Below are 9734 nucleotides of genomic sequence, written 5' to 3' on the forward strand. Positions count from 1 at the left end.
CAGCTAAACCCAGTACAAAGCCTAGACATCTGCATTTTAACAAGCACCCCCCACCTCCACTCAGCTATATTCTGATGTAGGCAGTCTTCCACCTTCAGCTCTGAGGAGCACGTAAAGCAGTGACAAAGCATTTATCTGTGGAGGAAAAAACCACGCACATTCCGCCAACAGACACCCTGGGCACCCCGCCCCCAGCTCCCTTCGTCTTTGGCCTTTGGACGGTGACTCCTGGGTGGTGAGGGGCAGAGTACACGTCTGACCACATCTGGGTGACCCCTCAAAAAGCCACCCCCTCCCAAAGTTTCCCGCTCGGAGTCCACACGCCGTCTACTCTAATACCTACAAAATAAAGGCAACATTTCTAACTCATTTTAAGGTATGCAATTCTTTTATTTCCTTGGCCTGACAGCAGAAACTTCATTATACAAGAGCCTGCAGCTTGACAGAGCTGACCCTCGAACTTCCCCCACGGGAAGGACCCTTTTCATTCGTGGAGATGAACTGAAGTGTCTGAGATGAATTGAAATGTCCCATCTGGGTGCAAATTCCTGCTTCCCACCCAGATCATAACCCTAACGTGGAAATAATCAGAGTCAAGTGGAATCCCCAAGAACTACGAAAAGTCACCCTTCTCAAATTTTCCTAACTAGCAGCTGCGGGAAATTAAGACCCAAGGAGGGGGGCCGCTGGCCCGCACCATACATCTCTGTGCATTGTGACAGTGGAGGACAGCGGCCCCGGAGCAAGAGTTCTGGATAAGCGGGAGGTGCAGACAAGCCATCTTACCACATACCTGCCCCTTCTGTACGTAACTCCGTTAACTCATGGAGTGAAGTCTGGGAAATGTCAAGATGAGTGGTTCTAGCCTATCGCTGAAATGGGTGAGGCTCATTCAAGTCCAAGGTGTGGGGTGTGGGGAAAACGGGCACCAAAGAGCAAAGCGGTTAGACAGAGATGCTCAGCACTCAATCAGTTCCAGTTCTATGCTTTGGAGACTGTCTTCGCAATCCTGACATCCCTCACGCCTGGCCTCTACTCTCCAGCAGAAGAGGAGCTCCATCTAAGCGTCTGGGTCTGGGGTCTACTGCCACCACAGGGGTGGTGGGCTGGGTACTGTGATGCTTGTGAGATGACCACTGGGATGTGGGAGACAGGTGAGGTCAGGGGTCACAATACTTTAATTACAGTGGGTCTCTTTTGGTCCCCAGGAATGGTCCGCTACCAGCCAGCAGTCCTGCAACATTCTCAACCCCTTCCCCCACCTGTCTTGTGCAAATATGTCAAAAACAGAATCTCTGCCCAAAGCGAAGGAGAGCAGCAAGTTACTGTCGGTCCATGGTTTCTGGCCTCAACTTGCCCACCCCGATTCTTCCATGGAAATCAGATTTCGCAGCAGTGTTTGTGGTGAGACTAGAGTATCCCCGTTTTTGTGTTTTTGTTTTTTCTATCAAAGCCAACCCAACAGCTCTGTCCTGCCGTGCTTTCTCCCAGGGCCGAGAAAGCAGCAAAAACTGTCAATCGAGCGTGTGAAAATATGGTGATGGTGTGTGTGGTGTCGTGTGTCCAGGTGTTCCGCCTCTGTCTCCTTCACGGGGGGAGCCCCCCTCTCTCTCTCCCCAGGCCCCACACCTGCCCCTCCCCCTGCCCCGAGTCCGGTCGCTCCCATCGGCCGGTTTCCGCCACTCACTTCCCGTAGACACTCTCGTCACTGTAGGCCACATACAGAAAGTAGTCTTCCTCGTGGTTGTCCTAGGCAAAGACGGGAGAAGACGGTTTAGAAACATAATCACGTTCGTCATCCCTAGGATCTGGAGCCTCACACAACCCTGTAGGTAGGCATAGGAGGTTCCCTTCACCCCCGTTCAAGAGAGGATCGTGTGACCCCCCTGGTGGCCCACTGCTTAAGACTCTGCGCTATCAATGCAGGGGGCGCCGGTTTGATCCCTGGTCAGGGAACTTGGATCCTGCGTGCCACTTGGCAGGGCCAAAAAAAAAAAAAAAGGGATCAAAGCAGCAGCAGAAGTGGCTGGGATTCAACTTTGAACTCTAAGTTCACAAAAACCTTCATGGAGAACATCATACACATCAGAGATATGAAGCTCATTCTGGCAAGAAGAACAAAGACACAACGTGACTCTATATTGCTGTTGACTGCTGTTCAGTCACAGGGTCATGTCCAACTCTTCTGTGACCCCATGGACTGTAGCCCACTAGGCCCCCTTGTCCATGGGATTTCCCAACAGGAATATTGGAGTGGCTTGACATTTGTTCCTCCAGGAGATCTTCCTGACCCAAGGATTGAACACGCGTCTCCTGCATTTGGCAGGTGGGTTCTTTAATGCTGAGCCACCAGGGGAACCCATTAACTAGACATATTTGAAAGTGAAAGTTGCTCAGTCATGTCAGACTCTTTATGACCCTATGGACTATACAGTTCATGGAATTCTCCAGGCCAGAATACTGGAGTGGATAGCCTTTCCCTTCTCCAGGGGTTCTTCCCAACCCAGGGATTGAATCCAGGTCTCCCACACCGCAGGCAGTTCTTTTCCAGCTGAGTCACCAGCGAAGCCCAAGAATAATGGAGTGGGTAGCCTATCCCTTCTCCAGCGGGTCTTTCCAACCCAGGAATCGAAGGGATAATTATATATATTGGGATATAAACTACCAGGGAATGTATGTTATGGAATAAAAACTAGAAATTACTAGAAAAGTTCACTAATAGGATACAATTATAAGGCAGTATTGTGTGAAACCCTTTGAGGAATAATGATGCAGGTGATAAATCATGATCAAGTCCTTTACTAGAGTTTATCATCATATTTTTACAGTCTACCAAAAATTAAACCAAGTAAAATCATTCAAGTTACTCCCTCCAACTGAGTTGATTTGTGAAGACAAAATGAATCCACTGAAAGACTGCCTGGTGTTTAAATTTCATTTGATTTGGTATATTTGTGGTCAGAAAGCATTTCCTGCTGTTTCAATAAGGACACTCCAATCTTAAAACACTACGGCAGGGCAAGACTGAGAAAAGAATTCAAAGGGACTGAATCCAGTGGGTCGCTCAACTGCCGAGGGACAAGAGACACCTGATCTCCCCGAGCCCGACACGGCTATGTGAGAGCACCCTGATAAATGACACCTCTACCGCCTGCCCCACTTCCCGGGTGTGTGGATGATAACACCTGGGACACAGGCTAGAGAAGGCCAGATAGGACAGCATTGTCGCCAGGACCATTACCTCATACAGCTGGCCCATGGTCGCACTAGTGGGAGGTATGGTGTTGTTGACAAAGAAGAATAAGGCGTCCTCAGGTCTCAGGTGGATTCTCTTCCGGATTAAGAAGTAGAACTGGCCAACTGGATGAAGGTGGGGGTGGGGTTAGAAAGCGAAGACGAGGCAGAAGAAGATGAGAGGTCAGCAGGAGGGTAGTAAGATCCAGAAGACAATTCTACTGCACCTGTTTCTCAAAGCACCAGACTGGCATTATCATCTGCAGAGCCAAACACTGTCCTGCAGCTTCAGAAACAATAAATGATATGGCAAGAAGCCTGTGTGTTCCTTGACGTGCCATGGAGTTTAATTCCTCAATCCGTCTCTGCTTTACTCAATTTCAGAATCTGATTTGAAACACACTTTTCGCAATTCTTTGGGGTCCAGTGGTTAGGACTCTGATGCTTTCAATGCCAGGGCCCAGGTTCTATCCCTGGTAGGGGGAACTCAGATCCCAAAGCCACATAATGTGGGGTAAAAACACACACACACACACACACACACACACACACACACACACAGACACTTTAATGTCCATTTCCACCTAACTTGTGATGGAAGAGATCTACTGGACTCCCGTAATCTTTGTACAATCACTCATCCCAATGTCGGGGCAATGAGTGAGGTTCAGGCTTTATTTTTCACTGAGCACACTGCAAGGTTTCTAGAAGGCTGATTTTCAAACCTAACAACTCTGGTGCAAACACATCTACCAATATCTTTCCAAGTGTCTCCTGGATGAAGTAGTTATTCCATTAAAAATCAACATGAAGAATTAACATATCTTTTGCAAATCCAAACAGTATCTACAAGATGTATTAAAAAAAAAAAAACATAACTTGAAAAGTTCAAGGTACTCAGCTGAGAATCTCTATAATGTGATCTTCCCAACAAATTAGTCTGGTTTTCCTTATGGTGTAAACTGGTACCACAATAACAAACCTGAATTTTAAGCGGCTTATGTAATACACATCTGGTCTTTTCTCTCAAGCTCTCACACTCTGCTGCCTCTAAATCAAACAAGGTCCTACAACAATGGGGAAAGCTTAAAGAAATCGGTGATGGGAAAGAACAATTACATCACCATCGCTGATTCACCCAACTCTCTGGGGCATCCCACTCACTTTCCTCAGTTCTACCTCTTCCCAAGCCCACGATCGCATTCACACAGGAAGGACTGGGAAGGCTCTGCTGTGGGAGGAAGGATCAGGGGAGGGACAGAGCATTACCAGTGAGGTCAGAGGGCACGAGGTACTTCCTCTTGTCCAGGTCAGGCACCCTGGCCTTGGGAGCCTTCTCCACGATCACCTGGGAGACACAAAGGGTGGGAATGAAAACCGCAGAATCCAACCTAGTATGCTTCCTTCTACACCCCACAGTTGCCCTTATCTGAAGTGAGTTTCTCTAGGCTCAATATAACTTTTCCATCTCTTATTCACTCTTACCCTTTATAAAATGTACAGGGAAACAGACTTTCTTATAATTTTATTACTGAAACAATAAGAGGATAGGGAAGGGATATTATGAAAAGTAGAGGACCTTGATTTTAATTACAAGTTACCTGTATGATGTGCGTGCGTGCATGCTAAGTGTTTCAGTCATTTCCACCTCTTTGCAACCCTATGGACTTAGCCCACCAGGCTCCTCTCTCCTTAGGTCTCCAGTGAGAATGCTGGAGTGGGTTGTCATGCCCTCCTCCAGGGGATCTTCCTGACCCAGGGATGAAACTAGAGTCTCTTATGGTTCCTGCATTGGTAGGCAGGTTCTTTATTATAGGATATATACTTTCTGGTATTTAGTTGAAGCACCAAGAAAATTGTCTGGATTTTCTCAAGTGGTCCTGAGTACCTACTAGGCTTATTCTTTCTCATAAATGATATATATCTGTAAAGATACAGATAATGTGGTTTAAATTTTGTACTTCACCAAAATTTTTGAGAATGACTGCAAAAAAAAATTCATTCAAGGCACCATTAAGTGAAAAAAGTGTTAAAAGTAGTGCTTATATTAATAGAATATCAGTACAATAACCCATAATAACCCATATTGACTATCTGTTAGGATTTTAAGAGATTTTCAGTGTCTATATTAAATATTTCTACAACACTTCCAAGTTTAGAAGGATCATTTAATTCTGTAAAGAAAAGGAAAAAAGATCAAAAGGGAGGAGATACATGTATACCTATGTTGAGGTTTGACAGAAAACAAAATTCTGTAAAGCAATTATCCTTCAATAAAAAAATAATTTAAAAAAAAAGGGGAAAAGATACATAAAAGTTATACATGTAGATGTATAAAACAGGAACTATTTTATACATAAAATTTCAAGCAATAATTAAATAATGTACTTAAATTTAAATATTACAAAAATACATTCAGTATTTATATATTATATAAGTGATATAATATGTAATTTGATTTAAATTATAAATACTTTGAATTGACTATAAAACCATCAGTTTTAGATTTTTAGTCTAGAAAATATAATCATTTTCGGTAGAAGATAGGGAAGTACAGAAAAGTTAAAGCATAAATAAACACTGGACACAGGTCACATAAATTCTCTGAACTTCAGCATTCCAAGGAGTAAAATATGTATGTATGTTTAGTCACTCAGTTGTGTCCGAGTCTTTGTGACCCCATGGACTGCAGACCACCAGGCTCCTCTGTCCATGGGACTCTCCAGGCAAGAATACTGGAGTGGGTTGCTATGCCCTCCTCCAGGGGATCTTCCCAACCCAGGGATTGAACCTGGGTCTCCCACGTTTCAAGCAGATCCTTTACCATCTGAGCCACCAGGGAAGCCCAATAAAAAGGAACACGGTAACCTTCAAACACATCTTTTACAGACACATGGAATGGATACAACAAACTCAAATAATCCATAAATCCATAAAATTTTTATGTGAAAAGGCTTTGTAAACTGTAAAGATCTAAACATAAAGATATGGAGAAATCTGAAGCTTTTAAATTTAAGGGGATAGGTTAACATAGTGAAAAACCTACTTATTTTTGCAGAGAAAAACAATCCTGCACCAGGAAGACCAGAAGGACATGATCACACTTAAATAAGTCACAGGCACAAAATGTGAAGTGTGAGGAATAGAGTAGTAACTAACACAGTGACGTTATCATAACTAGACTTATCATGGTGTCTTAAAATGTACATTAAAAAAACACTATGTTGTGTAACAGGAATTAACAGTGTTGTAGGTCAATTATACTTTGAGAGTAAATCCTAAGAGTTCTTATCACACACTTAAGCCTAAGTTCTTATCTTATCTTATTTTTTTTTTCTATTTCTTTAATTTTGTATCTGTATGAAACAATGGATATTCACTAAATTTATTGTGACCATCATTCCATAAAGTATGTAAGTCAAATCATGATGCTGTATACTTTATAGGTATACAGTGCCATATGTCAATTATATTTCTATAAAATCAGAAGAAAAAATTTTAAAGAACAAAATAAAAATTAAACTTGGAGTACTGCTAAATCAGAAATGAAAAGAAAGTCAGAAGAGCATAGGATTAGACCAGTGAAGACCCAACAATGAGGCAGCAGGTAAATAAAACTAAACGGGAAGGAGGGGGCACAGCATTGTGCCACGCAGGAACTCAGACCTGGCAGATCCAGCCCCCATTAACAAGAGATGGAAACCACAGGAAGGGAGCAGGAAAACAGCAACAAAGACAAGTGCATTTAATCAGGGTACATGACTGCTTTAATAACAAAACAGTCCAGCGAGAAAGGGCTTTGGAAACCATTTAACCCTCTTTTCGGTCAACACGACACTTCAGCGCAGCGAGATGCAGAGTTCTGCCCAGAACACCAAATCTCAGGATTCAAAGGGCAAAGCTCCTTTTATTATTATTATTATTTGTCATCAGAAAGAAAGCCATACACTGAACAGCTGGAAGGAGTTTGGCCACTGGTTAAAATCCAACCGGAGAAATCATGAGATCTGAGTGAGTCATAAGAGCTTACAAATTATCAAATAAGTAAAATATTTAACAGCAAACAATGATAAGAATAAAAAAATGGATCAGCTGAAATTCTGGGTGAATGCATGGAAACAACTGAAATGGGAAGGACTGCCTTGAGGAAATACAGGAGAATTTTAACTAGATTTCGGAACAGGTACAATTCTGAGCTTGTAGCTTATACAGAACTATTGGAACAGAGCTTTCATCTTGGAGTTCTGAAAAAAATGGTCGTCATTTTGCTCACTGGATTTTCTTCTGGCATCACACTGCCATCTTAACTGTTGAGGGCAGCAACAGCTGACTTCTCTACTTCCAATACCTGATAGTGCAAGGCATAAATCACTCTTAAATCATGAACTGCCTTGGACCTTGAGAAACACTATGGCTTGGAGAGGATCCAACAGCCAGGATCAGGATCCCAGCTCAGGCACACATCAGCCACTTTCAGGAAGTTACTCCATTTCTTCAGATCCTTCATCTGTAGAAAGGGATTATAGTGGCGTGAGGACTAAGTGAATGACTACAAACAGGGCACTGAAGATATTCCCAGGGACGTGGTAAGCTACCAATCAAAGTTAGTTGTCCCTTGAAAATATTGTAAGAGGGTAGGATAGATATCACCAAAACACGGTGGGAAACTTTTAAAGCAGTCATCCAGGGTTGAGAGACCAGGCAAGAAATCTGCGAAGCATCCTTTAGTGGGTAATAGGGCTAGTTCTCCTTTTTAGGTGAAAACACCTTTGTACGTAATTCCTTAATGCAACAGCCCTCCTGTCTCCCTTAGTTTATAGGAAAAGTACTGCAAGAGGTTTATACGGCCCAGGTCGCTTCCGGAAGCTGTAAGAACATGAAAAGTTAGATGAAGACTGGAAAGGAATTCACCATCAGATAACTGCAGTTCCTTTACACGTAAAGTACCTGTAATATCCTAAAGTCCCTGCCCTAAGATAAACAGCAGTCTTAGGGTCTCTAATCCTCCCATCTCCAAAACTCAAGGATTGCTGTTCCCTCTATCACACCTTAAAAGCCTTCTGCCCTCAAATCCAGCTACGCAGCCCACATTAGCGAAAACCAGGCAAAAGGCTGGGGGAAGGGTGACAGGAAAAACGCCCGGATGCAGAAAGACACCTTGGTATTTCTTCCCTGTTCCTTCTCTCCGCCTGCACTAGGTTTAAGAACATAAACCTGAGTCCAAACACCCGAGAAGAAGGTCTCAGTCCTTCCTGATTGTGTTCAGGTACAATGTGTTCAGAATAAACACCAGCCCACACACCCTGGAGCCAAGAATGATGAGGCAACCGGGTTACTGCGCAGAGAACGTGACCTTCTTTTCTAGGCCAGGCCTCTCTTGTGGCGTCCCCTTCCTTTCCTAATCCTCACAGAATAAAATATAAGATCCACTGGCTTCGGAACATTTCCCTCCCAAACCCAGGGCTACAAAGGGCCAAAGTCCTCCCCATTAACGGAGAACCACCTAAGGGCGGAAATTGATGGGAGCAAATTCCCTGGGTCTGTTAAGATAGTTCCATGCTATCTTAAGGCAGCATATGGGTGTTCCGACTTCATCATTCTCGCCCCAAAAAGCTACATTTTGAGTACATCCCAGCCAACACATCTGGGATGTGTTGAACACTGCTGAGTCACTCAGTCCTAGGATTCGCTCTAAAGCTGCAGTCAGCTCTAAAAGATGGGGACCGGCTCCAGGGATACGAGTTTTAAACGGTCTGCAGTCCGAACGTCCATATTCCACTGGCTCTCCCCGCGGAGAAGGGCGTCAGGTTGAGTAATTTTAGGGGCCACCCTTCCGTGCCTTTGGGCAGCCATCACGACTCCCCCGCCCCCACCACCATCCCCCCCTCTCCCCCCAGGGCACTCACAGGGACCCGGTCCGGATATTTCTTCCGGATCTTTTCTCCTTCCTTTTTCCGATACTCAAAGGGATGGTCCTCCTTATACTGGAACTTCATGATGAACCGCAGGGTTTCTAAAATCCCCGCACGGGGCCTGCCTCTCTCGCGGACGAAGGCGTCTCTCCCGTCTTTTGATGACCCCTTTGGGCACTTCGCAATGAGTCTCAGATTCGCTTCCGAGAGGCCAGCCCACGTCGCAGCGCCGCTCGGCAGAGCTCTCAGGGAGGGGGGTCTCGGGGCCTGGGTTCCTAGACAGGGTAGGGCCAGGTAAAGAATCCCCGGAGGCTTTTCCCCAGAGCTGCGAGCACAAAAACAACACGACGGCCCGCTGATCCTGTGACGTCAGAAGCCCCGCCCCCGCCCCGCCCCCGCCCCGCCCCCGCGAACCTTGGACCGCGGGACGGGGGTGGGCAGGCGCCGTCCATTTCAGCCTTTTCTCATTCCAGTAACAGTTTCCCCGAATACAGTCCATTTAGAACACGAGAGATTTTCACATCTTATTTTATTGTGACAGTGACATTAGAGATGTTTTTAAAACAACAACAAAAAAATAATGTTCTA

General features: G+C 44.8%; 1 protein-coding gene across 1 annotated transcript; it reads right to left on the reverse strand.

Moving 5' to 3' along the window:
- Window positions 1-369: 369 nt before the first annotated feature.
- On the reverse strand, window positions 370-9506 carry GABARAPL1 (GABA type A receptor associated protein like 1). The gene is made up of 4 exons (XM_065941380.1): window positions 9141-9506; window positions 4504-4582; window positions 3242-3360; window positions 370-1749 (listed from the first exon to the last, which is right to left on the reverse strand). Exons 1-4 carry the CDS (start codon window positions 9228-9230, stop codon window positions 1684-1686), a joined length of 354 nt encoding a protein of 117 aa, XP_065797452.1. The 5' UTR covers window positions 9231-9506; the 3' UTR covers window positions 370-1683.
- Between the last annotated feature and the right edge of the window lie 228 nt (window positions 9507-9734).

This window comes from Muntiacus reevesi, chromosome 1, assembly GCF_963930625.1.
Source record: "Muntiacus reevesi chromosome 1, mMunRee1.1, whole genome shotgun sequence".
NCBI classification, from domain to species: Eukaryota; Metazoa; Chordata; class Mammalia; order Artiodactyla; family Cervidae; genus Muntiacus; species Muntiacus reevesi.

Bases quoted from the DNA above. Each gene is read 5' to 3' on its own strand.
- GABARAPL1 (XM_065941380.1), bottom strand. From the start codon at position 9,230: ATGAAGTTCCAGTATAAGGAGGACCATCCCTTTGAGTATCGGAAAAAG. The intron at 4,583-9,140 runs GTGAGTGCCCTG...TGTGTCTCCCAG, and splicing joins AATATCCGGACCGGGTCCCT to GTGATCGTGGAGAAGGCTCC. The intron at 3,361-4,503 runs GTAATGCTCTGT...ACCTTCATCCAG, and splicing joins CGTGCCCTCTGACCTCACTG to TTGGCCAGTTCTACTTCTTA.